This window comes from Schistocerca serialis, chromosome 2 (genome assembly GCF_023864345.2).
Source record: "Schistocerca serialis cubense isolate TAMUIC-IGC-003099 chromosome 2, iqSchSeri2.2, whole genome shotgun sequence".
NCBI lineage: Eukaryota > Metazoa > Arthropoda > Insecta > Orthoptera > Acrididae > Schistocerca > Schistocerca serialis.
Window position 1 is genome coordinate 908,852,930 of NC_064639.1, and position 26,815 is coordinate 908,879,744.

Here is a 26,815-nt window from a genome sequence, read left to right on the forward strand (position 1 = left end):
CCTCACATTGCTGCATCCTGATGGTCACTAGGTCCCTGGAATAGAAATTCATGCTTGGCATGAAAGAAATTTCATTTCATACATAGATGCATGTTCTGGAGTTTCTTAGATTTCTAGCATAAATCAGCTTACCTCCAGTGCCACCGAGGCCCGATACGCCCCCTTGATATAAGTAGGGTTCTTGTATCAGGGCCACATCCACTTCTTGTCTCCCCAGGCAGCAGCTCAGGGCAGCAGTGGCCCCTTTACTGTGCTACAGATTAATCTGCATCATCTCCAGTCTCCGTCTTGCTGCCATCATTGCCTTTTAGGTCTTTGATAACTCTGACAGTGACCTGCAAGAATCCTTAAAACAATTTCAGGTCCTGCTCTCTCATCGCCTTCAGGGTCTTCTCTCTGACCTCCACCACCAGGCTTCATCCTGGTACAACCTTCTGGTTGATTACTCTCCAGTCCTCTATTGAGGCTTTTGGGTCCTGGACCCCTATTTTCTCGAACAGAGTCTTTGGAGAGACATCCTTAAGGATTTTGGTACCCATATTGATACCTTTGTGGTCTTAAGAAGCTCCGCTGCCGTCTTGACCAGCAAAGGGGATATCATGGGCACCTTGTCCTTAAGCCATTCCCCTGTGTGCACCCCCTCACAGAGAAAAATGAGGGCATCATGATCTAGATAGACCCTCCTAAGTTGGGTCCTGGACCAGAGTCCCCCCCCCAGTCTTTCCAAAGAGGGCCATTTGTACAAGTTCCTCCTGCTGTGAGGTGATGGCTACCAGTGGATAGCCTTCCTGGATAACTGCCATCTTAAAATCCGAGACTGCAGTACTATAGGTCAGTTTCCCTATTTCTTGCCTCAGCTTTTTCTGAGCTCGTTTATCCAGGGAGGAGGGAGTCTTAGATTCTTCCCTTATCCTCTTGCTCCCTGTCTTCAACGTTGATGGGTCTGCGTATCCCCTTCAACCTGAGACAGTTTTTTCTTGGGGGTCTTGGGCCCAAGCCCTTTTAATTCCCCGCACTTGTGTTTGAGAAACCATTCTTTCCCTTCCTTTTGTCTCTGTTCCCTCAGGAGTTTCTTCCTCTGGGCCCCAGAGAAAGCTTTAATCTTGATCTGGTCCAACTTCTCAGTAACAGTTCCCACTTCTGGCCCAGGTGTATACCCTGATTCAGTAGTGGGAGTGCATTCCATCAGTCCTGACCCCGATGTTTGGGTGTCTGAGGTCTCAGTTTGCCCCTCAGTTTGTTTTAATTTATTTTCTTTTGTCATGTCCATCTTGGTCCCATGAGATTTACGAGATTTGGGGATCTACACGGTCCACACCACGAATATCCTGCGTGGTGTAAGGCTACTTACTCAGGGAGGTCGCCCGGTATCCTTGAGGCTCCATTTGCAACACATCTTCCCATGTGCCATGCACCCCTCAGTGCGGATCGCATCACAGCTTGGGTTGGGAAAGGGAATTGGCTAAGGATTGGGAGTGGATAAGGAAGACAGGATGTTGTGGGACACTCTTAGTCTGATCTGTCAGCTAAGGCCTTTCTGGCAGTAGCTCCTCTACCTTCAAAATAGCCCTCAGTTTCACACGGATACGCAAGCCTCTCCTCCCACATGGAGAGTGCTTTGTCAAGGTGGTGTCCCCCAGAGAGGCACCCAAAATATTATTCCATATGATGCTGTTGAATGAAAACATACAATATACGTCAGCTTACTGATTTGTCCCTCCCAAAGGTTTGCGGTGATTCTGAGTGCAAATGTGAATGTGCTATAAGGGGCAGTCATATGAAAACCAAACACCCACCACAGTGGGACTATGGAATAGTTCCAGTCAAAAGTAACCATCACATCTGTTTAAGACATTTATTTCACTGGGAGATGAGACAACCATTATCTGTTTAATAGATTGCAGTTGGCCGCTGACGGATCCACAACTGCACCCAGTATTGCACCTCAGCATCTGAATGAAACTGATGTTCATGCTTGTCTTTCTTCAGATTGCTAAAGATATAAAAAATCACATTGTGAAGGTCCATGCTATATAGAGGCTTGTTGCAATGTTTCCCAACCAAATCGCTAAAGCAGTCACAGTTTCTGCGAAGTGTCTTCATAGGGCTGTGTATTGAGTTTGGTTCCACAATGAGCAGAGGGCCCCAGCAGTCAAAGAAGAAGGTCATCATGACCTTATTGGAACTTGGGTGAACAGAACTAGATTTCTTTGGTGGGGGAGTTGTGGATTTTTTCCACTGTTGTTTTTGCCGTTTGCCCCTAGGTGCCATTGGGATGCTGTCAGATGGAATCATCCCAATGTACGATAACATCTGCCCCTATACTGCCAATTGGGCGAAGGCTAGGCTTCAGTGATTTGGTTGGGAAATACTGCAATATCATCCATACAGCCCAGATCTTTGTGTGATTTTCACATTTTTGTCAACCTGAAGCAAGACATATGTGAATGTCAGTTTCAGGCATACGAGGAAGTGCAAGAGTGTGTGCGATTGTGGATCTGTATGCAGCTGACCAAATTACATGATCCTGTTGTGGTGGGTATTCGGTTTTTATTTGACTGCTCCTCATAGATTGGTTCAAGAGTTTCAAAATGCATTTTTTCGTCTTGAAAGTCTCATGAATATGGACATCTAAAATACTTGAATTTTCTACCGTAGTTACTGAAAAATCAGCTTTTGCAGTGCAGAACACTGCAAGATGTGCAGGAACATTCCGGATGGTACTGACAAGGATATGGAGCTATGCCAACTCCAGTGTTATGGCCTGCTGTGTTAGGTTTTTGGGATGAGGATCCATTGCACAAACAGCCCTATCATGGTTATCCCACAGATACTCGATTGGGTTTAATTCTGAGGAGTCTGGTAGTTAGGCAGTAAGGTAAACTCATCTGGTGACATACACTGCGAGCTGTGTGACACAGTGCATCATCCTGCTGATAGATACTGTCATGCTGAGAAAAAACAAACTGCATTAGGGGTGATTATGGTCCCCAAGAATAGATGTATACTTGTGTTGACCCATTGTGCCTTCCGGAATGACGAGAACACCTATGGAATGCCTTGAAAACATTCCCCAGACCTTAATCCTCCCTCCTGTGGCCTGAATCCTTCTGATGATTGTTGCAGGGTATTTGCTTTCAGTCTTATTGAACATAAAATGTTATTCAGCTGAGAAGTGGATGTCCAGTTGCAGTATTGACATGTAAATTTCAACCTTTGTTGCCAGTGAACAGTATTCAGCTTGGGTGCTTGAATCAGGTGCCTGTCGATGAGGCCCATACACAGCAATGTATGCTGAATGGTGATTGATGAGATATGCTACAAAACTGGAATTAAATGCCTCATCTAGTAAGATAAATGTTTTAATACGTATGGTGATTACTTTTTAATTCCGTGTTCCTGTTGTGGTGGGTGTTTGGTTTTCATTTGACTGCTCCTTGTAGGTTGGTTCAGGAGTTTCAAAATACATTTTTTCCAGTTGAAATTCTCATAAATATGGACACCTGAAATTTTTGAATTTTCTGCCCTAGTTATTACATTGTCCTGTCACATTAATGTGACCATATGCCGGAAGCTTGAAAAACCAGCTTTTGCAGTGCGGGCCACTGTGAGATGTGCAGGAAGGCACTGGAAGGTATTGACAGGGACGTGGAGCCATGCCAACACCATGTTGTGGCCAGCTGTGTTAGGTTTTTTGGATGAGGACCCATGGCACGGACAGTTTGATCATGGTTAGCCCACAGGTACTGGATTGGGTTTAAATCTGAGGAGTTTGGTAGCTAGGCAGCAAGGTAAACTCATCCTGGTGACCATCAAACCGTGATACACACTGCGAGCTGTGTGACACATTGCATTGTCCTGCTGATAGATACCATCATGCCAAGGGAAAACAAACTGCATTAGGGGTGGTCGTGGTCCCCAAGAATGGGTGCATACTTGTGTTGATCCGTTGTACCATCCAGAATGGCGAGAACACCTACGGAATTCCTCAAAAACATTCCCTTACCCCCCTCCCGACTCACTTTATATATCTTCCACTGCTAGTGCTGCCACCTGTTGTCTGTGATTGGCTGTTACATGTTAACACTGAACGTAGGTGGTGGCCTCATTAATGTGACTAGACCGTGTATTTCATCATGATACATTACACTTACCACAGCATAGCATCTATAGATGTACAGAACTAATGAAGTTGTGTTTTTTTTGAAACTGTAAATGAGACCATTTTCAGAAAACCTCGCAATAATACTCTTAAGAACATTATTTAGCATTTATTCTGTTGCTTTGTGTTTGCTTGGATTGATTACAGTACTAGAGTCATCCACAGAAAGAATTAATTCTGAGTGTTGTATATTTGACAGAAGGTTGTTTACATATATGAGAAACAGTGTTGGGCTCAAGATTGAGCCTTACGGAATCCCAAAAGTGATTTCTCCCCAGTCAGAAGACTCTCCTCTACTTGCATTTGTTTAATTATTAAGCACAATTTTTTTTATCCTTTAGGTAGGTATAACATTGACTATTGGTTAGCTATGCAATAAGTTCCATAAAACCTTAGTTTATCTAGTTGAATATTGTGATCTATACTGTCATATTCCCTAGATAGGTCACAGAAAATACCAAGAGGTTCTACTTTGCTATTTAATGTTTGTAAAACTGTATGAATAAATGTGGAAATGGCACACTTAGTTGAGCAACTCTTTTAAAATCCAAACTGTGATTTACTGGGAGTACTGTATTATTTTTACTTAGGTGGGATACTGTTCAAGAATATTCCTTTTCAATTTTAGAATACAACTTTCAAAAAATTTTGGAAAATGACATCAGTAGTGTAACAGGTTGTTAATCCTATCACCTTTCTTATAGAGGGTTTGTCAATGGTATATTTCAATCTCTCTGGAAAAATGCCCTGAGTTAGTGATGCAGTGCATTGTTCAGAAAAGGAAGCACTTATTAATACTGTGTTGGAAATGCAGGTGAGCTATTATTTTTGAGAGAAAATAATATTTCCTTAATTTACGAAGGATAAGTGGATGTGCAGGTTCTTTGATTATTTTAATAATTTTTCTTAATAATTTTGAGTAGTTTTTGTATTGTGTGACTACTACAGGAGGTTGTTATTACCGTCCCTATGCTTAGAAACATTTGTCCTGGAGTAATCATTAATTATTCTAAATGATTCTCAAGGAGGAATATCTATACTGTAAGGAACTATCTTATACAGTCGAACTAACCATGGTCAGAGACAGTGTTTGGTGCTGGTTATACAAGTATTTTCTTCCTTTGGACTTCATCAAAGAAAACATGATCAGAAAAAAACATAAAATTAGGGAAAGACAACCACTTGACTACTAGATAAAGAGCAAGAGCTCAAAAGCTAATGTTTTGTTTCTTATTATGTATTTCTATGTGCCGTGCACCAGTCCTCTGTAGGTAGGTGGTTGCCTTTCCCTTATTTTAGGTGCTTTTCCACCCAGGAATTTCTATTATTGTTAAAACATTATCAAAGTTGTACTGTCTTTATCCATAACATTGGAAATTTACTTAGATGAAATTGTGGCTCCAAATAACTTTGCCAGATCATTTTCGCTATCTGAATCCTTTAGAAAATCTGCACTGAAACCACCGCAGAGTAACTACTTGCTGCTGTCAGACAGATAGCATAATAAGGAATCCTTATGCCTCATAAACAATTTAAAATTTCCCAGTGGGGATTTATTTACAGTTACAATTAAAAATGAACTATTTTTCATTATTAATTCACAAGCAAATACTTTTATACTATAAAATCTACTTGTTTCAATATCATTGAACTTCTGTGCTGTTTTATATATGTAACAATACTTTTCCCATATTAGTTCTACATTTGCCTTCTGTATGAGGAGTGTTGCTGTCATCAGCAAAGAGCTTTTATTCAGTGTCTTTTACTGTCTGGTTAGTCATTGATATATATTAAGAACAGAATTAGACCCTATACATCACCCTGAGGCACACCTCTGTTTATATGCTCCATATCTGACAGTTTTACTAAATATTTGTCTTCAACAGACATGTGAAGTATTTATACTTTTTTCACCCTATTGTCTGGGTAAGAGTTGAACCACTCATTTGCTGTTCCTCTGCACATAATGCTTCCAGTTTGTGTACTAGTATTTTATGGTCAACAGTTTCAAAAATCTTCGGGATGTTTAAGAATATGCTTGTAACATAGTCATCCTTATCAAGTATTTCAAGTGCTACTTTTAGGATATCTGTTATGGCTGATACTGTACTTCTCTCACTTTAGAAACCAAATTGAGATTAGATAACAAGTTTGTTCTTATTCATGTAACTTATTAACCTATCTTTCTCAACTGATTCAGTTACTTTTGAGAATGCTGACAGTAGTAAAACTGGCCTGTAGTTTTTTTCTTATATTAGCTATGTTATCCTTTTTTCCTAAAGGCACAACTCCTAGATCCCTGGAAAACACGTAAAGTACAGGACTCATTTATTAAGTTTGTTAGGGGTGGTTTGTACACTGCTCACACATGGCTTCAGAACAGAGACTGGAACCTAATCCATACCTGCTGACTTATTTTTTTAATTGATGTATCGCCTTCCCAACTTAATGCTTTGTTGTGGAAAACATCATCATTGTGCTTGTGGTGTAACTCATTGTGGGTGCTATATGGGTTTCGGAATGTTTTATTGTAACTTCTCTGCAATACCTAAGAAATCGTCATAACGAAATTTGCCCTTTCCTGAGAAATTTCTATTACTATGCTCCCATCTTTGATTTGTTTGTTGTTATACTTGTACCTGTCGTAGCATGGTGATATCTAAAAATACATCGAAAGTGACGTCTTTGAGTGCCAGCTGTCATAGTTTATTCAGTGGTCCTGTCATGCACTTATGCCATGTAGTTTTCACTAGTAACTTTCTGTACGTAAAGTGTATACTTTCAATCTCAGAACAAACTTTGAACATGAATGTTTTTGTTCCAGATAGCAATTACTACTGGAACATAACCTGATGTGTCGTATTTATTGCAGATATTTGGGCAAACAGAAGATGACTCATATTATTTAAACACAGCTGAAGAAGATTCATGTAATTGGATGTGTTTGGTTTCTCCTGCAGCTTCAGCAGATGAGCAGAACCTAATATGTTATCAGGTAATGTAAAAAGTGCTCTAATTGTTACTGATTGCTTGGTGAGTAGCCACATGTTGTGCAGAGTGATTTCACAACATATTATAATGACAGTTTGAATTAATAAGTTCCCAGTCTCCTTTGGAGAACTTCTCTCAAGAAATTTATTTGAAAGGGACAATGTAAAATTTCATCCATTCATTCATTCCTCTATCTTATTCTGTAGATTCCATCATTTAGTAGAACATTCAGGGATCTGGAACAAATTGAGGTACACCTTAAAGGGAAAACAGTTGTTGGAAGCTAAATATGCATGACAATAAAGTATGACTACTCGCTTATGTATTGTTAATGTTTACACAGGCTAAATTGAATATAGTAAAATTGCCAGCACAGCTGCTGCTCAGGATTTATATCCGTTGACGCATAGGAAGATTCTTATAGTTTTATAAGGCTGAGGGTGCTCTATACCATTGTTTGCATGTTCATATTATTTTATCAAAACCTCCTTGGAAAATGTGGTACTCAAATTACATTGCCACTGAACGATAGGTAAATGAGGTAGTACAAAAAATGTCACTTTGTAAGTTGGATTTTTTGTCTTTAAATTTTGAAAATGTGCTGAGTAAAAGATATAAGAAAGTCTAGATTTGGTTCCACTATGTGATGATCTGTAGCTCGCACACTGTTTGCCTCATGGACAGCGCTTCCACCTTTCTATCTTCAAATGTTTAAATGTAGCCACTTGCAGCATACTGCATAAGACTTTAAAGCAACTAAACATTTTTCAAGAGTAATGCATTACCAAATCTGAGTTAGCTATCTATTTTGTAACAGAAAAATTATAGTGACAGGAATTTTCTGTAACATGTGAGAGCAACACAGGTGCACAGTTTTTGAAGTTCAAGGAAATGGTAGAGCCACAGTTTTTATTAAGTGATTATACATGTGCACAGATTTTCAGGCAGGTTATCTCCTTCAGTAGAAAAATTACTTCATATTTGTAGATACCCAGCTTGGTGCAGAAATGTGTATATGGTTGTCCATTATACAAGGTGCATTCCATAACCAAGTTCTGTTTGGCCATAAAAAAATTAAGCTTATGAGAAAAGGTTGTTATTGATTGTAATATTTTACTACATATCTACTTTACTTTTAGACATTATTGCTGGTCACATCTACACACTTTCTGTAATGTTGCACCTGCTTCTTTAACTCCTCTGCATAGAAGTCTGCCACCTGTTAACTGAACCATTTGGTAATGACAATCTTGAGTTAATCATTGTTTTAAAGTCTTTGTCCACCCTGCCACTTTTTCAAATTCAAGAAGAGGATATAATTGCTTGGTGCAAGGTTGGAACTGTATGGAGGATGCTCAAGAAGTTCCTAATGAAAATCTTGAATCTTCTCCATGATTTTGGCAGCAATATGATGGCATGAATTGTTGTGAAGGAGGATTATTCCAGATGACAGTTTCCCATGGCATCAATTTTTGATTGCATGTCTCAGTTTGTTTAGCATTTCACAAGACCCGTGGTGCCTGAAATCAAACAAAAGGATGCCCTTTATGTCCCAAATGATGGTAGCCACAATTTTTCAGTTCAAGAACACAGATTGCATAAGCTTCTTTGATGTGGGTGAACTGGGATGGCACCACTGCATTGACTTGTTTTGATTCTGCATTGGTTACAATATCCTTGTCTTGTCACCCGTAGCAGTGCGGGAAAACAAATCAGCTCCATCTTTTCTGTAACAACCCAGAAACTGCCATGGAGTACACATTCTTTGCTCTTTATTCTTATCAGTGAGCATTTTTGGAACCCACCTCACTCACAGTTTGTGATATCCGAGCTCCTCAGTGGCATTTACATAAACCGAGGTTCGAGCAACATTTTGGATTTTGTTAGCCAGACAACTAATTGTCAGTCGGCGATCACTTCAGAGTTTCTGGTTCACTTGATCAACAGTGTCAGTGACCTGAATAATGGGCCTGTCACTCCACTGTCTACTGTGAACATTTATGTAGCTATTTTGAAATTCTTGACTCCATTTATGAACTTGTTTGTCACTTATTATTTCAGATCTGTACACTAGGTGTAGGAAAAGAAAGAGAAGGAAAAATAGTGGGTAAATATGGACTGGAGGAAAGGAATGAAAGAGAGAGCTGCCAGTAGAATTTTTCACAGAGAATAATTTAATCTTCGCTAACACCTGGTTTAGGAATCGTAAAAGAAGGTTGCATATGTGGAAGAGATGTGGAGACACCAAAAGGTTTCAGATTGATTGTATGATGGTTAGACAGAGATCTTGGAACATGATTTTAACTCATAATACATTTTCAGAGGCAGATGTGGACTTTAAACACAATCTGTTGGTTATGAACTGTAGATTAAAACTGAAAGAACTGCAAAAAGCTAGGAATTTAAACAGATATTACCTGGATAAACCGAAAGAATCGTAGGTTGTAGAGAGAGAGCATTAGGGAACAACTGACAAATACAGGGGAAATAAATACAGTGGAAGAAGAATGGGTGGCTTTGAGAGATGGAATAGTGAAGGCAGCAGAGGATCAAGTAAGTAAAAAGACGAGGTCTAGTAGAAACTGTTGTGTAAAATGAGATACTGAATTAATTGATAAAAGGGGACAATATAAAAATGCAGTAAATGAAACAGGCATAAAGGAATACAAAAGTCTCAAAAATGAAACTGACAGGAAACGCAAAATGACTAAGCAGGAATGGCTAGAGAACAAATGTTATAATTTAGAATTATATTTCACTAGGGGTATGATACATGCCACCAACAGGAAAATTAAAGGGGCATTTGGAGAAAAAAGAACCACCTGTATGTTATCACGAGCTCAGATGGAAAACCAGTGCTAAGCAAAGAAGCATAAAGATGGAAGGAGTATGTGGAGAGTCTATACAAGGAAGATGTACTTGAAGCCAGTATAATAGAAATAGAAGAGGATATAGATGAAGATGAGATGGGAGATATTATACTGTATGAAGAAATTAACAGAGTGCTGAAAGAGCTAAGTCAAAACAAGGCCCCGGGAGTAGACATCATTCCTTTAGAACTACTGGTAGCCTTGGGAGAGCCAACCCTGACAAAACTTTACCATCTGGTAGGCAAGATGTTTGAGACAAGTGAAATACCCTCAGACTTCAAGAAGAATATAATAATTCCAATCCCAAAGAAAGCAAGTGTTGACAGGTCTGAAAATTACCGAACTATCAGTTTACCGTATTTTCTCGAATCTAAGCCGCACCCGAAAAATGAGACTCGAAACCAAGGAAAACAATTTTTCCCGAATCTAAGCCGCTCCCGAAATTTGAGACTCGAAATTCAAGGTGAGAGAAAAGTTTTAGACCGCCCCTCCAAATCGAAAAACAGTTGGTCCATTGTAACGTGAAACACAATTGAGGTCGAATGGATGAAGATACAGCTACAGTAGTTTGGTTCGAGTCGTAAGCTTAACAGTTAAGCTTTACCAGGTAGCCATTGCTATGTCAGGCGCTCCGTCTGTATTTATACGAGTACCCTTCCTTTTTCGCGTGCTTCGTCTGGTTTGAATCGATTGCTTATTTTGCTTTGATCTGATAAGTGCCGTTCTCTTTGTTATAGGTGTTTATGTCACTGTAAGCTGAAAATGCATTATTGTACTGTGTCATGCATTGTTTGTTACATTCTGATAATGCGTGTTTACGACCTGTCGCCGCTCGCGGCAAGGCTTGCTTTTTTGTGCGCTACCGCGGCTTACAATTAAAAAAAAAAGGGAAAAAAAGAGAGGAATTGTCTCATAAGCGAAACAATGGCGAGAGTCTGCTATTTGTTGTTACTTAAACTGCTGCTTTCTTTGATAATGATCAACAAGAACCAAATAACAGACTGCGTATGATAGAAGATGTTCTGAACGAGAGTTTAGCGAAAATTTTTCTCTGTTTGAAAATCTTTGCAGACGACTTCTTTAGTACATTACATTCTGCACAGAAATTAGGGTCATCTTAGATTTAAAAATCTAGTCAGTTGTCGTGCTTAGTTTCTGACTGTATCACTATTCAGCATAAGAATAATACAAATATAAACATGACATGATATGTATATTCTTCCGCGTTTGCTGTTCTAGTTTCGTAGTTTATTCGGCAGACAGGATTTAAATGAAATAGCAGCAAACACGAAAGAATACATTGCATAATGTTTACATTCTTCTACCTTTTAATTTAGTTACTGACGCAGAGGTTTTGGCGCCAGTATTTATCTTTGTGCCTGCAAAGCATACCTGTCTAGCGCGACATATATTTGACGGCAGAAGTTAGTTGTGGCGACACCTACCAACATTTTTTAGAACTTCCGCTTACTTTGCACTCGATTCTAAGCCGCAGGCGGTTTTTTGGATTACAAAAACTGGAAAAAAAGTGCGGTTTAGATTCGAGTAAATACGGTAATAAGTCACAACTGCAAAATACTAACACAAATTCTTTACATACGAGTGGAAAAACTGACAGAAGCTGACCTCGGGGAAGACCAGTTAGGGGTCCAAGGAAGTGAGGAACATGCGAGGCAGTATTGATCCTATGACTTCTCATAGAAGACAGGTCAAGGAGAGTAAAACCTATGCTTATAGCATTTGCTGACTTAGAGGAAGCATTTGAGAATGTCAGCTGGACTACTCTCTTTCAAATTCTAAAGGTGGCTGGGATAAAGTACAGGGAGTGAAAGGCTATTTACAATTTGTATAGGAACCAGATCACAATTGTAAAGAGTCAAAGGCATGAAGGGGAGCAGTGGTTGAGAAAGACAGGGCTGGAGCATATCCTTAATGTTATTCAATCTGTATATGGAGCAAGCAGTAAACGAAACAAAAGAAAAATTTAGAGACAGAATTAAAATCCAGGGAGAAGAAATAAAAACTTCGGCATTTGCCGATGGTGCTATAATTCTGTCAGAGACAGTAAAGGACTTGGAAGAGAAGATGATCTGAATGGACAGTGCCTTGAAAGGGGGATATAAGATGAACGTCAACAAAAGCAAAATGAGGGTAATGGGATGTAGTCGAATTCAACCAGGTGATGCTGAGGGAATTAAAATAGGAAGCAAGACACTTAAAGTAGTTCATGAATTTTGCTTTTTGGGCAGCAAAATATCTGGTGATGGTCAAAGTAAAGATGATATAAAATGTAGATTGCTAGTGGCAAGAAAAGCATTTCTGGAGAAGAGAAATTTGTTAACATTGAATAGAGATTTAAGTGTTAGAAAGTCTTTTCTGAAAGTGTTTGTATGGAGTGTAGCCATGTATTGATATGAACCAAGGATGATAAACAGTTTATACAAGAAGAGAATATAAACTTTTGAAATGTGGTGCTACAGAATACTGAACATAAGATGCTTTTATAACATAACTAATGGGGCGGTATTGAATAGAATTGGGGAGAGAAAAGAAATTTGTGCCATAACCTGACTAGAAGAAGGGATTGGTTGGTAGGAGATGTTCTGAGACATCAAGGGATCGCCAATTTAGTAGTGAAGGAAAGTGTGGGGGATAAAAATCATAGAGAGAGACCAAGAGATGAATGCAGTAAGCAGATTCTGAAGGATGTAGGTTTCAGTAGTTACTCGGAGATGAAAAGGCTTGCACAGGATAGAGTAGCATGGAGAGCTGCATCAAATCTGTCCTTGGATTGAGGACCACAACAACAACAACAATAATACTAGGCATAACTCATGATGGATTTCAGCATTTGAAGATCCTTTTGCCAGCAATGTTCTAATCCCTTCACACACTTCACAAGTGGTGGGTTTTACAATTGTCTCGGCCATTGTGATCTACTCCTACCAACTGGCAAGCAACTATTTAATCAAATCAGCACTGCAGTAGTTTGCTAATGAGTCAGTAGACTGTGCTGCATGTGTGAAACTTTATTCAGGCCTATCATCAGTTAAATATTGGTCACTGAACCTTAGTTTTGGAATATGCCTCTTATAAATTTTGGAAACAGGAAATATTTATTCCTAGTGAATCTACGTGGGGGAATGCGACCACCAGCTGTGCATATGACATTGTGTTTCTCTTTGTGATCTATCAGTCTGTCTGTCTGTCTACTCCACTAAAAATGATTGAAGTGATAAGTTTAGAAGGCAATGTTGACAATCATAAAGCAACTGTAGATGTTAGTCTGAGATAATAATACCTGTGAAAAAAAAGGCGCCATATACTATGTCTTTATGCCACTCTAGAAATCATTTTAGAAAACATTAAACACTGAAAAATCCAGGATGGAATAATGACAATATTATGAAAAGAATAGATTGCTACTCATCATGCATGTTGAGTTGCTGACAGGCACAACAAAAAGACTGATGTAAAGCTGAGTATTCAGCCAAAAGGCTTTCTTCTAAAGTAGAAAACACGCACTTATTGACAAAAGCATAAGTCACACAAACATGTTCAGTGTCTCTGGCCACGGAGGGGGTAGGTGGGTGAAGGACAGGGACTAGCGAAGGTTAAGGCCAGGGGTTATGGGAATGTAGAGTGTTTTACAGTGATAGTTCCTACCTGCACAATTCAGAAAAGGTGGTGTTTGTAGAAGGGATCCAGATGGCACAGGCTGTGAAGCAGTCATTGAAATGAAGCACTTTTTGTTGAGCACCATATTCATCAACTGTGTGATTCCCCTGTCTCTTGGCCACAGTTTGTTGGTGGCCATTCATGCAGATAGACAGTTTGTTGGCTGTCATGCCCATGTAGAAAGCAGCACATTGGTTGCAGCTTAGTTTGTAGATCACATGAATACTTCCACAGGTAACTCTGCCTTTGATGGAGTAGGTGATGCCTGTGGCCAGATGTATGGGACAGGTCTTGCATCTAGGCCTATTGCAGTGATATGAACAAGGGGTTAGGAGCAGGGATACAGTATGGATGGACAAGGTTATTGTGTAGGTTTGGTGGGTGGCAGAATACCACTGTGGGTGGGGTGAGAAGGATATTGGATAGGCTCTTTCTCATTTCAGGACATGACAAGAGGTAATTGAAACCCTGGTGGAGAATGTCATTCAGTTGCTCCAGTCCAGGGTACTGAGTCTCAAGTGGAATGCTCCTTTGTGGCTGGACAGTGGGACTCTTGGAGGTGGTAGGTTGGGGGCTTATGGGCGCTCAACACGAGGTCATCAGCGGGAGGTGGTAGGTGACTGGAGAGACAAGGAATGGGAGATCTGTTTCTGTACAAGGTTGGGAGGGTGATTCTGGCCTGTGAAGGCCTCAGTGAGACCCTTGGTATATCTGGAGAGGGACTGCTTGTCACTACAGATTTGATGGCCACAGTTGGCTTGGCTGTGTGAAACGGACTTCTAGGTTTGGAGTAGGTGGCAACTGTCAAAGTGAAGGTATTGTTGATGATTGGTAGGTGTTATATAGGCAGAGTTACTGATGTAACCATCTTTGAGATGGAGGTCAACATCGAGGAAGGTGGCTTGTTGGGTTGAGGAGGAGCAAGTGAAGTGAATGGGGGAGGAGGTTTTGAGATTCTGGAGGAATGTGGATAAGGTGTCCCCACCTTCTATTTAGATCATGAAGATGTCATCATTGAAACTGAGCCAGATAAGAGGATTTGAGATTCTGGATGGGTAGGAAGGGTTCCTGTAGAATGTCCATGAATAGTTTGGCAGAGTATGGTCGCATGCAGGTGCCCATTGCTGTACCATGGATTTATTTGTAAGTGATGCCTTCAGAGGTGAAGTAATTGTGGTTGAGGATATAATTGGTCATGATGATCAGTAAGGTGGTTGTAGGTTTGGATTCAGTTGGTCAGTTGGGTGGTGGGATAGATAGTGTTCACCAGCAGCAAGGCCATGTGCAGTAGGGATGTTAGTGTAGTGGGAGACAGCATCAATAATGACACAGCTTTCTATTTCGTCAATGCACCCACTAGTCATTTTCCTCTCCTACACTTCTCTCCTTTTCAACCCTCCTAATCCCCCCCCCCTCCCCCCCCACAAATCTCCCGCCCTGCTCTGTCCCCACCACATCCCTGCATGCTCCTTAACCCCCATACACACATTACTTTTCCCATAATGGGCACTTGCTGTATGCAGTCTACCCACAGTGTCCAGGTTGTCATGTGTGTGTGAATTGTGCTTGTGTGAATGTGTGTGTTTTTTCTGCTTTCGAAGAAGGCCTTCTGGCTGAAAGCTGAAATGTATGTCTGTCTTTTTGTTGTGTCTGTCTGTCACTCAACATCTCCTCTATACAGTGAGTAGCAATATATCCTTTTCATAATACTGTCTTCCTGGATTTTCCATTGTTTGGTTTTGCCTAGTGGCTTTTCTTCCATCCCATAAACTAATGCCATTTTCCTTTGTTACTATTCTATGATGCATAGAAACCAAACTGCGCGCGCGCGCGCGCGCGCGCACACACACACACACACACACGCACACGCACACGCACACGCACACACACACACACACACACACACACACACACTGACTTACAAGCTATACTGTATCAACCACGTTGTCTGTACACAACACTTGGCTATATCCCATGTCTTACATTATTCCAGTTGATATAATTACTCCTAGACCTTGAAATTAATCACTCTTCATGCCTCACTCTTGTGTATTTTTGTGCATTATTTTCTGTACTTTCCTGTGCCACATGAACTTGTTGAACCTCTACTTAGCAACCCCCCACCTGCCCCCCTCTTTCTCTTTCCTCATTCCAACGTGCACATACCAGGGGGTTATAATTAAACTGATGGTTCTTGAAGCACTGTAGTGTGTGCTATATACAGTGTAGGATGCTGAACATCATAGGTATATTCATTAAGTGGAGTGCTTGCAGAATAAGACAAAAAAATAATAATTCCACTTTCTGCCACCAGATGAAAATATGGCACTGTAAGCAATCAGAATGTAATGTGGGTGCAGCATATCTGGTTTAATCAGAGCGATATGTCATCATATGGTATCCTTCAAATCAAGAAGAGTCTGGATATATACAGACCGAGAATGAAAGAACTTGTGGAATCGCACCACACAGTCACATCAGTTGAGTGCAGTGGATGTTCCTGCACACTTGATATGTGGCAACTCTTGAGCATTCATGGTATCATGTGCAGAGTAGAATGTGCCTTGTCTGACCAAAGAATATTGCCCGGCCATGTGTCATCCATTTCCACGTGTGCCAAAAAATGAAGGACAAAGTATGGCACTGTAGCCTACCTTGGGCCTCATTTGGTGCAAATTTTGAATTTTGTAGGGATACCAGTGTAAACTGTGGTGCAAAATGTTTTGGACTGTTGACCAGGGGAAGACAATTCCTTTGACACAGCTTGAGAACTAGCTGCAGAATTTGAGCCATGTGCTGCACGGTCAGCTTTGGCTACAGGAACTTTATCAACAACTGCCATGGGAATGGGCCACCGCCCTGTCCCTGCTGCATCAGTTTACATGTTTCTTCAAATTTCTTGATCGTATTCTTTAACCCATTTATTGACATGAGGACTCTTCACAGCAATTTCTGTCGATGATATTCCAGTAATGTAGTGCTGCTATTGTCATCTTTCTGGTAAAACAACTTTATCAGCAGTGCAAGGTCTTTCCTTTCATGTGGAAAACTTCAACCTTCTTAACCCTTTACACCACAAAGAGCATATTCACATCAAAACATGAAACATTTCACATTCTGTGTGCTTACAGTGTCATGTTTTCACCTTGTGGCAGATGGTGGAACTATTATTTTTTCAGCATTTTCTGAATGTGTCCCAATTAATGAACGTAACTACGAAGTTTCAGCATCCTGCAATGTATACAACCTGCACTGCAGCACTTGGAACACCATCAGTTTAATTATTACCAACCGGTGCTAACCTCACCTAATTCATTTACATCTGCTGTCTACTCTCTTCGCATGTATTAACTCACTGACCTATGTACCATGTTACTGTTTTTTTATTTATTTATTTTTCTCTTTAATCTCCTTGTGTTTACATGTCTGTTGTGTTGGCTACTGTGGGAGTCAGTATTGACACAAACAAGGAAGGAGAGGAGTAGTGATGATCGGTGGCAGGAATCCAAAATGATCTGTACATAACACTATCAAATTAATAGAACTCTTTATTTCTTAAAATGAAAGAAACATAACTACTTGTTAAGATGTTGCATGACGTGCTTGTTGTGCCTCCTACATGCAATAGGGCTGGTGCAGGACGGGGGGGGGGGGGGGGGAGATAGGCAGCAGGAAGTTAGGTAGTGTGAAGTGTTGGGATCTCCAACTGGGACTGATGCTGAACCCCTGACCATGCACCGATATTCATCGTGCACTCTGATGGGAGCATCAGTTGGAAAACCCCAAAAAGGTGCCTGCCCTCTTCTTGACCTGGTCCGAGGAAAATCGGACAGGGCGGCGATGAAGATGACGATAGTGCCGAGTCCACAGCACGATCTAGGAAGTTGAGCTGCTGTGGCGGCGAAGGCAATGGGTCCAGCTCCATTGGCTCCACAGGCAGTGCTGAAGAGGTAGCTGGGGACGGCTGTGCCAGCTGCAAGATCCTGGGTGGTTGCGAATCTGAGGTCACAAAATTGTTGAAGAATCTCGCAATTGACAAGCACAAATCTGGTCCTGGTGGGGGCATAGTAACCCACTAGGATATTGAATTAATTCATGGCAGGGCCCAATTTCATAGAATTGTTCCTCTCTCCCAGTGCCTAGAGCAACCAAAAACTGAAAAGAATAGAGTTATTATGTGCAAGGCAATAATTGCAGAGCAGTGGGAGATGCTGTGGTAGGTGCAGCAACTGGAACAGCATGCGGTGGTGCTGGCCATGTAGAAGCTCCACTGGCAATGGACTGTTGCAGGGCAGGGAGCAGTACGTTGTGAGGAAGAGCAGCAGTGCTTGCTCTCATTTGTGGGGAGCACATAGTTTGTTCATTTGTTGCGTGAACATGACAACAAACCGTTCAGCCTCTCCGTTTGACTGAGGGTGAACTGGAGCACTGGTAAGGTGAGTAATACCATTGGTTGATGAAAATGTTTAATGTCCTGAGCCATAAACTGTGGTCTGTTGTCTGTAACCAACACTGCAAGCAAAACTTCCTAGCAAAAAGTAGATGACGAAACCTGAATGATACTAAGCGAAGTAGTCAAGTTCATGGGTGCTGCAAACAGATATATGCTAAAAGAGTCCACAGCAATAAGCCAGTCAGTGTTTCAAAAGGGACCAGCAAAGTCAGTATCCACTTGTTGCTATGACAATTGAGACTTTGGCCAAGGTGAAAATATTTGTCATTGGGGCCATAGATTTTCAGCACAAGTGCAACGTGGGTCTGTTATCTGTTCATGTGGGTCTCCATGTCTGGCGAAGTACAGTGCCGACTCACTAACTGTTTTGTGCATATAATTCCCCCCTGTCTCTGGTGGAGCAATCACAACACATCCTTTTGCAACACTTTAGGAATAAGCACATGTGATTGTCCAGAGTCATTTAGCGATAGAATCACACCATGTTGTACAGAGAGGGTATGCCGATGAGCCAAGTATTGGTGTGCAAAAGAATTCTGACTGTTTTCACTGACAAAGGCCAAGAATTACAGATGTAGTGCAACAAAAGGTTCAGTTCAGTGTCTGCTTGTGTGGCCTGAGCAATTTTCACATAGTGCAGTGGAAAAGTCTGTAAAAGTTCAGTGTTCTGTGCATTGATCTGGCAGCAAGATGCAGCAGTAGCATCAAATTCCGAATCCAGAAGGTGAGGAAGGACATCAGCATTTGCATGTTTCATCACGGCCAGTACGGTATTACATACTGATTCTGTGACAGTAATAAAGCCCAGTGTTGCAGCCCAACATTGCAGCTTGTGAACCGTGTGTGACTGAACAGGTTTGGACAGATGAAACAAAGACTGAAGTGGTTTATGGTTCGTCACTAGGTAAAACTTCCGACCAAACATTATAGATAATAGCGAGTACTTCCTTCTTGATTTGGGAAGAGATACTTTGGGTCCTAATCAATAATTTGGAAGCAAAAGCAATCAGCGTGTTCTGTGAACCAAATCTGTGCAAGAGGACAGCTCCGATTCCATATGAAGAAGCGTCCACTGCCAAAACCACAGACTTAGCGGGATCGAAATGAACAAGGCATCTGTCACTCAACAAGGCATTTGTAAGTTTCTGGAATGCAACCTGACACTCTTTGGTCCAAACAAAAGGCACATTCTTATGGCACAAACGATGTAACAGAGCTGTTATCTGGGCTGCGTTGGGTGTAAACCGGATATAGTATGTCAGCTTCCCAAGAACTGATTGCAGGGGCAGGGAGGTTCTGGATGGCCAGCAAGTGTGATTGAAGGGGATGAACACCTTGGCTATTTAGAACATGGCCTAAGTACTGAATTTCAGAATGAAAAACGGCACATTTGTCCAGGCAACACTTCAAACCTGCAGTTGAAAGCACTTGAAACAGTGTACCAAGATTACGGATATGTTCCTCTGGTATACTTTTACCATCATATTGTCCAAACAGAATGGAGCTTTTCCAGTAAGCTGTTCTAAGTAGCGTTGCAATATGGTAGGCGTGGAAGCATTGCCAAAAGGTAAATGCAAATATTAAAACAACACTAAATGTGTGTTGACCATAATCGCTTTCTAAGACTCCTCGTCTAGCGGCATTTGCAAATGTGCATCACGTAACTCAATTTTTGAAAAAATAATGACCTGCACCAAGCCTGACCATTAAATCATCAGAGCGAGACAATAGATAAGTATCAATTATTGTTTGTGGATCCACAGTGGATTTAAAGTCAACACAATGACAAAGTCTTATAGAAGGCTATGGTAAGATTACTAAGGGAGAAGCCCATTAACTAACCTGGATAGGAGCAATAACACCACTGTCTTGCCATTCTTTAAGTTCACTTGCAACATTGTCTCCAATCGCATGAGGGATGGGACACGCCTGAAAAAACATAGGTTGCACATTGTCCTTCATTGTAAAATATGCAACAAAATTATTTGGTCTGCCAAGTCCTTCGGAAAATAAATCAAGAAACTCCTCAATCAATTGAGTAACACTGTCTTTTGGGTTGAAAGCAGGAACAGAAAGTACATTGTCCTGAATAAGAAAACCAAACAAATCAAATGAATCTAACCCAAAAATATTTTTCACAGTCCTGCAACTGCGAAATTGTAACTGTCACTGTTCTGGTGTGAGACTGGAATGTAGCAGGTAAACTACATGCACCGAGCACTGGAATATGCTGGCTGTTATACACAGTAAGGTTCATGCAAAATTTTATCCATATTGGCAAGCCTAGCTGTTGGTAAGTGGCACAATTAAACAATGTAACAGAAGCGCCAGTGTCTTAACTGAAGTTTCACACAGTGCTTGGCAGTGACTAAGTTCACAAACAATTTGTTTGACTGTTGTTGTACAGCACTTGGATGGGGTGAAGGCATGTTCTGAATTTGATCGTTACTAATACCGGTAGCTGGTTTAGAAAAAACTACATTCACTGAGTGAGAAGGTGCTCTGCACTTATGAGAGCTAATGTGGGTAGAGTTTTTGTTTTCTGTTGCAAGCACGGAGACTGTACATGACCTGACTTTCCACAAGCAAAGCAAATCAGCTTCCATGAAGGGCAGTTTTGTCATTTATGCATGGAAAAGCAGAGGGGACATGATTTCACAGGAGACACATGCATTGACACTTGTTTACTCTGTCCATCCCACGGTGGCCTGTTTGCACGTGGTGGTTGGTCGCAAGGCCATTCGTGTTTGTCAGTTTGCATTACACTGCAGATGGGAGCTACTGCAAAGTTTTCCACGGCACCATCACACTAATCCTGATGTTCAATAATTTGTAACACTTGTTTGAAAGTAGGATCAGATTGTAGAGAATTTGTTCACAAATCCTACTGTCTGGCATATTGTATATAATTGCACCATGAATCATTGCATCACTATAGTACTGTCCACAGCTACCTTGAGAATGACACAGTCATGATAAATCCTGATGTTCAGTGACCCACTGACAGTACGTTTGTTCTCACTTTTTCCCTCAATAAAAAGACATTGTAATGAGCTGCAGCAATATGTACTTGGTCCTCATAATACTTAATGAGGGCAGAAACTAAATCTTCAAAAACTAGCAACTCTGATGTACTAGTCAGGAATAACTTTTGAGCGAGGTGGTAAACTCCTGTGCCGGGACTTGACAAGAAATAAGAAAGTTTCAAAGTACCTTGCACTTGATGTGTAGCACAGTGAACCTTGAACTGAGCATACCACTTGTTCCATTCCCCTTGTTCATTGAAAACACAGAATGGATGAATGCTTGGAGGCAGTGCTGTAGATGTGGCTGGCGATTGTGATGGAGTTAATCAAGCAATGGTTTGTGCATTAATGAGCTACTGGACTGCCGTAATCAGCTGCGACTTTTGTTGGTTTCGAAACTGAATAAACTGCATTAGATCAAAGCCAGCAGCAGCCGGAGGCATAGGTGCAGGTAGTGTAGGATTGAATAACATTAGGGATAGGCTACAACCCTATCTCATTCCCTTCTCAACCACTGCTTCCCTTTCATCCCCTTGACTCCTATAACTGCGATCTGGTTTCTCTACAAGTTGTAAATAGCTTTTCAATCCCTGTATTTTACCCCTGCTCCCTTCACAATTTCAAAGAAAGTATTCCATTCAGCACTGTCAAAAGCTTTCTCTAAGTCTACAGATGCTGTAAATATACGATTGCCTTTCCTTCACCTATCTTGTAAGAGAAGTCATACTGTAAGTATTGCCTCACATGTTCCTACATTTCTCCAGAATTCAAACTGATCTTCCTTGAGGTTGGCTTCTATGAGTTTTTCCATTCTTCTGCAAAGAATTTGTGTTAGTATTTTGCAACCATGCCTTATTAAACTGTTCAGTTCAGTAGTATCCACACCTGTCAGCATCTACTTTCGATGGAATTGTAATTATTACACTGTTCTTGAGGTCTGAGGGTATTTCTTCTATCCCATACACCTCTCTTACCAGATGGAAAAATTTTGTCGTGACTGTCTCATCAAAGGCCATCAGTAAGTCTGGGGGCCTTGTTTTGACTTATGTCTTCCAGTGGTCTGTCAAATTCTTCTCATGGTATTGTGTCTCCCATCTCATGTTCATCTATGTCCTCTTAAATTTCTATAATATTGCCTTCAAGTTTGTCTTCTTTGTATGTACCTTCTATATACTCCTTTCACCTTTCAGCTTTCCCTTCTTTGCTTAGGGATGGTTTTCCATGTGAGCTCTTTATATTCATACAGCTACTTCTCTTTTCTCCGAAGGCTCCTTTAATTTTCCTGCAGGCGGCATCTGTCCTCTAGTGAAATGTGCTTCTGAATCCTTAAATATGTACATAAGCCATTCCTGCTTAGCCATTTTGCACTTCCTGTCAATCTCTTTTTTTAAATGTTTGTATTCCCTTTTGCCTGCTTCACTTGCTGCATTTTCATATTTTCTCCTTTCATCAATTAAATTCAGTATCTCCTGTGTTATTCAAGCATTTCTGCTAGATGTGTCTCTTTACCTATTTGATCCTCTGCTGCCTTCATGATTTAATCCCTGAAAGCTACCCATTCTTCTTCTACCATATCCCTTTCCCCTATTCTAGTCAGTCATTGGATAGTTCTCCCTCTAAAACTCTGTGACCTTTGGTTCTATTAGCTTAGCCAGGCTCCATCTCCTTAATTTCCTACCTTTCTGCAATTACTTTGGTTTTAATCTACAGTTTATAATCAATAAATCTTGGTCAGAGTCCACATCTGCCCCTGGGAATGTCTTGTTGTTGTTGTGGTCTTCAGTCCAGAGACTGGTTGAATGCAGCTCTCCATGCTACTCTATCCTGTGCAAGCTTCTTCATCTCCGAGTAACTACTGCAACCTACATCCTTCTGAATCTGCTTCATGTATTCGTTGCTAAGTCTCCCTCTGATTTTTACCCTCCACGCTGCCCTGGAATACTAAATTGGTGATCCCTTGATGCCTCAGAACATGTCCTTCCTAATGCCTACAATTGCCTTGCTCTTGCCAAAGCTTCTCGGAGGGTATAAACTCGCTAAAAACATGCTACTCCCAATGCCTACAATTATTAGTCAGTAAAGGAAGTAAAATTGTGGTCGAATGCAGCTCTCCATGCTACTCTATCCTGTGCAAGCTTCATCATCTCCGAGTAACTACTGCAACCTACATCCTTCTGAATCTGCTTCATGTATTCGTTGCTTAGTCTCCCTCTGATTTTTACCCTCCATGCTGCCCTGCGATACTAAATTGGTGATCCCTTGATGCCTCAGAACATGTCCTACCAATCAATCCAGTCTTTTAATGAGGTTGTGTCACAAATTCCTCTTCTCCCCAATTCTGTTCAGTACCTCCTTATTAGTTATGTGATCTACCCATCTGATATTCAGTATTCTTCTGTAGCATCATGTTTCAAAAGCTTCTATTCTCCTATTGTCCAAACTATTGATCATCCATGTTTCACTTCCATACATGGCTATACTCCGTACAAATACTTTCAGAAAATACTTCCTGACACTTGAATCTATATACAATGTTAACAAATTTCTCTTCTTCAGAAACACTTTCCTTGCCGTAGCCAGTCTACATTTTATATCCTCTCTACTTCGACCATCATCAGTTATTTTGCTCCCCAAGTAGTAGAACTCATTTACTGCTTTAAGTGTCTCATTTCCTAATCCAATTCCTTCAGCATCACCTGATTTAATTTGACTACTTTCCATTACCTTCATTTTGCTTTTGTTGATATTCATCTTATACCCTCCTTTCATGACACTTTTCATTTCATTCAACTATTCTTTCAGGTCCTTTTCTGTCTCTTACAGAATTACAACGTCATTGGCAAGTTTTTATTTCTTCTCCATGGATTTTAATTCTTACTCCAAATTTTTCTTTTGTTTCCTCTACTGCTTGCTCAATATACAGATTGAACAACATCGGGGATAGGCTAAAACCCTGCCTTACTCCCTTCTCAGCCACTGCTTCCCTTTCATGCCCCTCGACTGTTTTAACTGTCATCTGGTTTCTGTACAAACTGTAAATAGACTTTCACTCCCTGTATTTTACCACTGCCGCCTTCAGAATTTTAAAGAGAGTATTTCGGTCAACATTGTCAAAAGCCTTCTCTAAGTCTACAAATGCTAGAAATGTAGGTTTGCCTTTCCTTAATCTATCTTCTAAGATAAGTCGTAGGGTGAGTATTGCTTTGCGTGTTCCCACATTTCTGCGGAATCCAAACTAATCTTCCCCAAGGTTGTTTTCTACCAGTTTTTCCATTCATTGGTAAAGAATTTGTGTTAGTATTTGCAACTGTGACTTATTAAACTGATATAGTTTGATAATTTTCACACCTGCTTTCTTTGGGATTGGAACTGTTATATTCTTCTTGAAGTCTGAGGGTATTTCGCCTCTCTCATACATCTTGCTCACCAGATGGAAGAGTTTTGTCATGGCTGGCTCTCCTGCCTGGGCTATCAGTAGTTCTAATGGAATGTTGCCTACTCCCGGGCCCTTTTTTTGACTTAGGTCTTTTAGTGCTCTGTCAAATTCTTCACACAGTATCACATCTCCCACTTCATCTTCATCTACGTCCTCTTCCATTTCCATAATATTGACCTCAAATACATCGCCCTTGTATAGCCTCTCTATAGACTCCTTCCACCTTTCTGCTTTCCCTTCTTTGCTTAGAACTGGTTTTCCATCTGAGCTCTTGATATTCATACACGTGGTTGTCTTTCCTCCAAAGGTCTCTTTAATTTTCCTGTAGGCAGTACCTATCTTACACCTAGTGATATATGCCTTTACATCCTTACATTTGTCCTCCAGCCATCCTTGCTTAGCCATTTTGCATTTCCTGTCGATCTCTTTTTTGAGACTTTGTATTCTTTTTGTCTGCATCATTTACTGCATTTTTATATTTTCTCCCTTCATCAATTAAATTCAATATCTCTTGTGTTACCCAAGGATTTCTGCTAGCCCTTGTCTTTTTACATACTTGTTCCTCTGCTGCCTTCACTATTCTATCTCTCAAAGCTACCCATTCTTCTTCCACTGTATTTCTTTCCTCTGTGTTTGTCAGTTGTTCCCTAATGCTCTCTCTGAAACTCTCTAAAACCTCTGGTTCTTTCAGTTTATCCAGGTCCCATCTCCTTAAAATTCCTACCTTTTTGCAGATTCTTCAGTTTCAATCTACAATTCATAACCAATAGATTGTGGTCAGAGTCCACATCTGCCCCTGGAAATGTCTTACAATTTAAAACCTCGTTCGTAAATCTCTATCTTACCATGATATAATCTATCTTAAATCTTCCAGTGTCTCCAGGCCTCTTCCACGTATACAGCCTTCTTTCATGATTCTCAAATCAAGTGTTAGCTATGATTAAGTTATGCTCTGCGCAGAATTCTACCAGGCAGCTTCCTCATTCATTCCATACCCCCATTCCATATTCACCTACTGCTTTTCCTTCTCTCCCTTTTCATACTGTTGAATTCCAGTCCCCCATGACTTTTAAATTTTCGTCTCCCTTAACTATCTGAATAATTTCTTTTATCACGTCATACATTTCTTCAATCTCTTCATCATCTGTGGAGTAGTTGGCATATAAACTTGTACTTCTGTGGTAGGTGTGGGCTTCATGTCTATCTTAGCTACAATAATGGGTTCACTATGGTGTTCGTGGTAGCTTATCCATGCTCCCCTTTTTTAATTTATTATTAAACGCACTCCTGCATTACCCATATTTGATTTTGTGTTTATAACGCTGTATTCACCTGACCAGAAGTCTTGTTCCTCTTGCCACCAAACTTCACTAATTCCCACTATATCCAACTTTAAACTATCCATTTATCTTTTCAAATTTTCTAACCTACCCACCTAATTAAGGAATCTGACATTCCTCACTCCGATCTGTAGAAGGCCAGTTTTCTTTCTCCTGATAACGATGCCCTCCTGAGTAGTCCCTGCCCATAGATCTGAATGAGGGGGGCTATTTTACCTCCAGAATATTTTACCCAAGAGGAAGTCATCATCATTTAACCTTAAGTAAAACTGCATGCCCTTGGGAAAAATTACGGCTGTAGTTTCCCCTTGCTTTCAGCTGTTCGCAGTACCAGCCCAGCAAGGCCGTTTTGGTTGATGTTACAAGGCCAGATCAGTCTACCATTCAGACTGTTGCTCCTACAGCTACTGAAAAGGCTGCTGCCTCTCTTCAGGAACCACATGTCTGTCTGGCCTTTCAACAGATACCCCTCCGTTGTGGTTGCACCTATGGTATGCCTATGCGTATCGCTGAGGCACGCAAGCCTCACTACCAACAGCAAGGTCCATGGTTCACAATATAAAATCATGTTCTGAAAATTCTGTCCTACCTTCCTATGATCAGTCTGAAACCTTACAGTGACCCCAGGTGTCTTCCAGATATACAGCCATCTTTCATGATTCTTAAACCAAGCATTAGTGATGATTAAATTATGTTCTGTGCAAAATGTTACCAATAGGCTTCCAGTTTCATTCCTTTCCTCATGTCCATATTCACTACAATTTTTACTTCTCTTCCTTTTCCTATTATTAGATTTCAGTCACAATTAAATTTTGATCATCCTTAACTGTCTGAATAATTTCTTTTATCTCAGCATGCA

At 40.7% G+C, this 26,815-nt stretch overlaps 1 protein-coding gene across 2 annotated transcripts in view; it reads left to right on the plus strand.

Annotated features, from left to right (window-relative positions):
- LOC126458266 (uncharacterized) overlaps positions 1-26,815 on the plus strand; it is a 275,178-nt gene that overhangs the window by 71,214 nt on the left and 177,149 nt on the right. For both annotated transcript variants that reach the window (XM_050095191.1, XM_050095192.1), the window contains one exon: positions 7,035-7,157. In XM_050095191.1, coding sequence (XP_049951148.1) covers positions 7,035-7,157 — 123 coding nt within the window. The remainder of the gene's footprint in view (positions 1-7,034; positions 7,158-26,815) is intronic.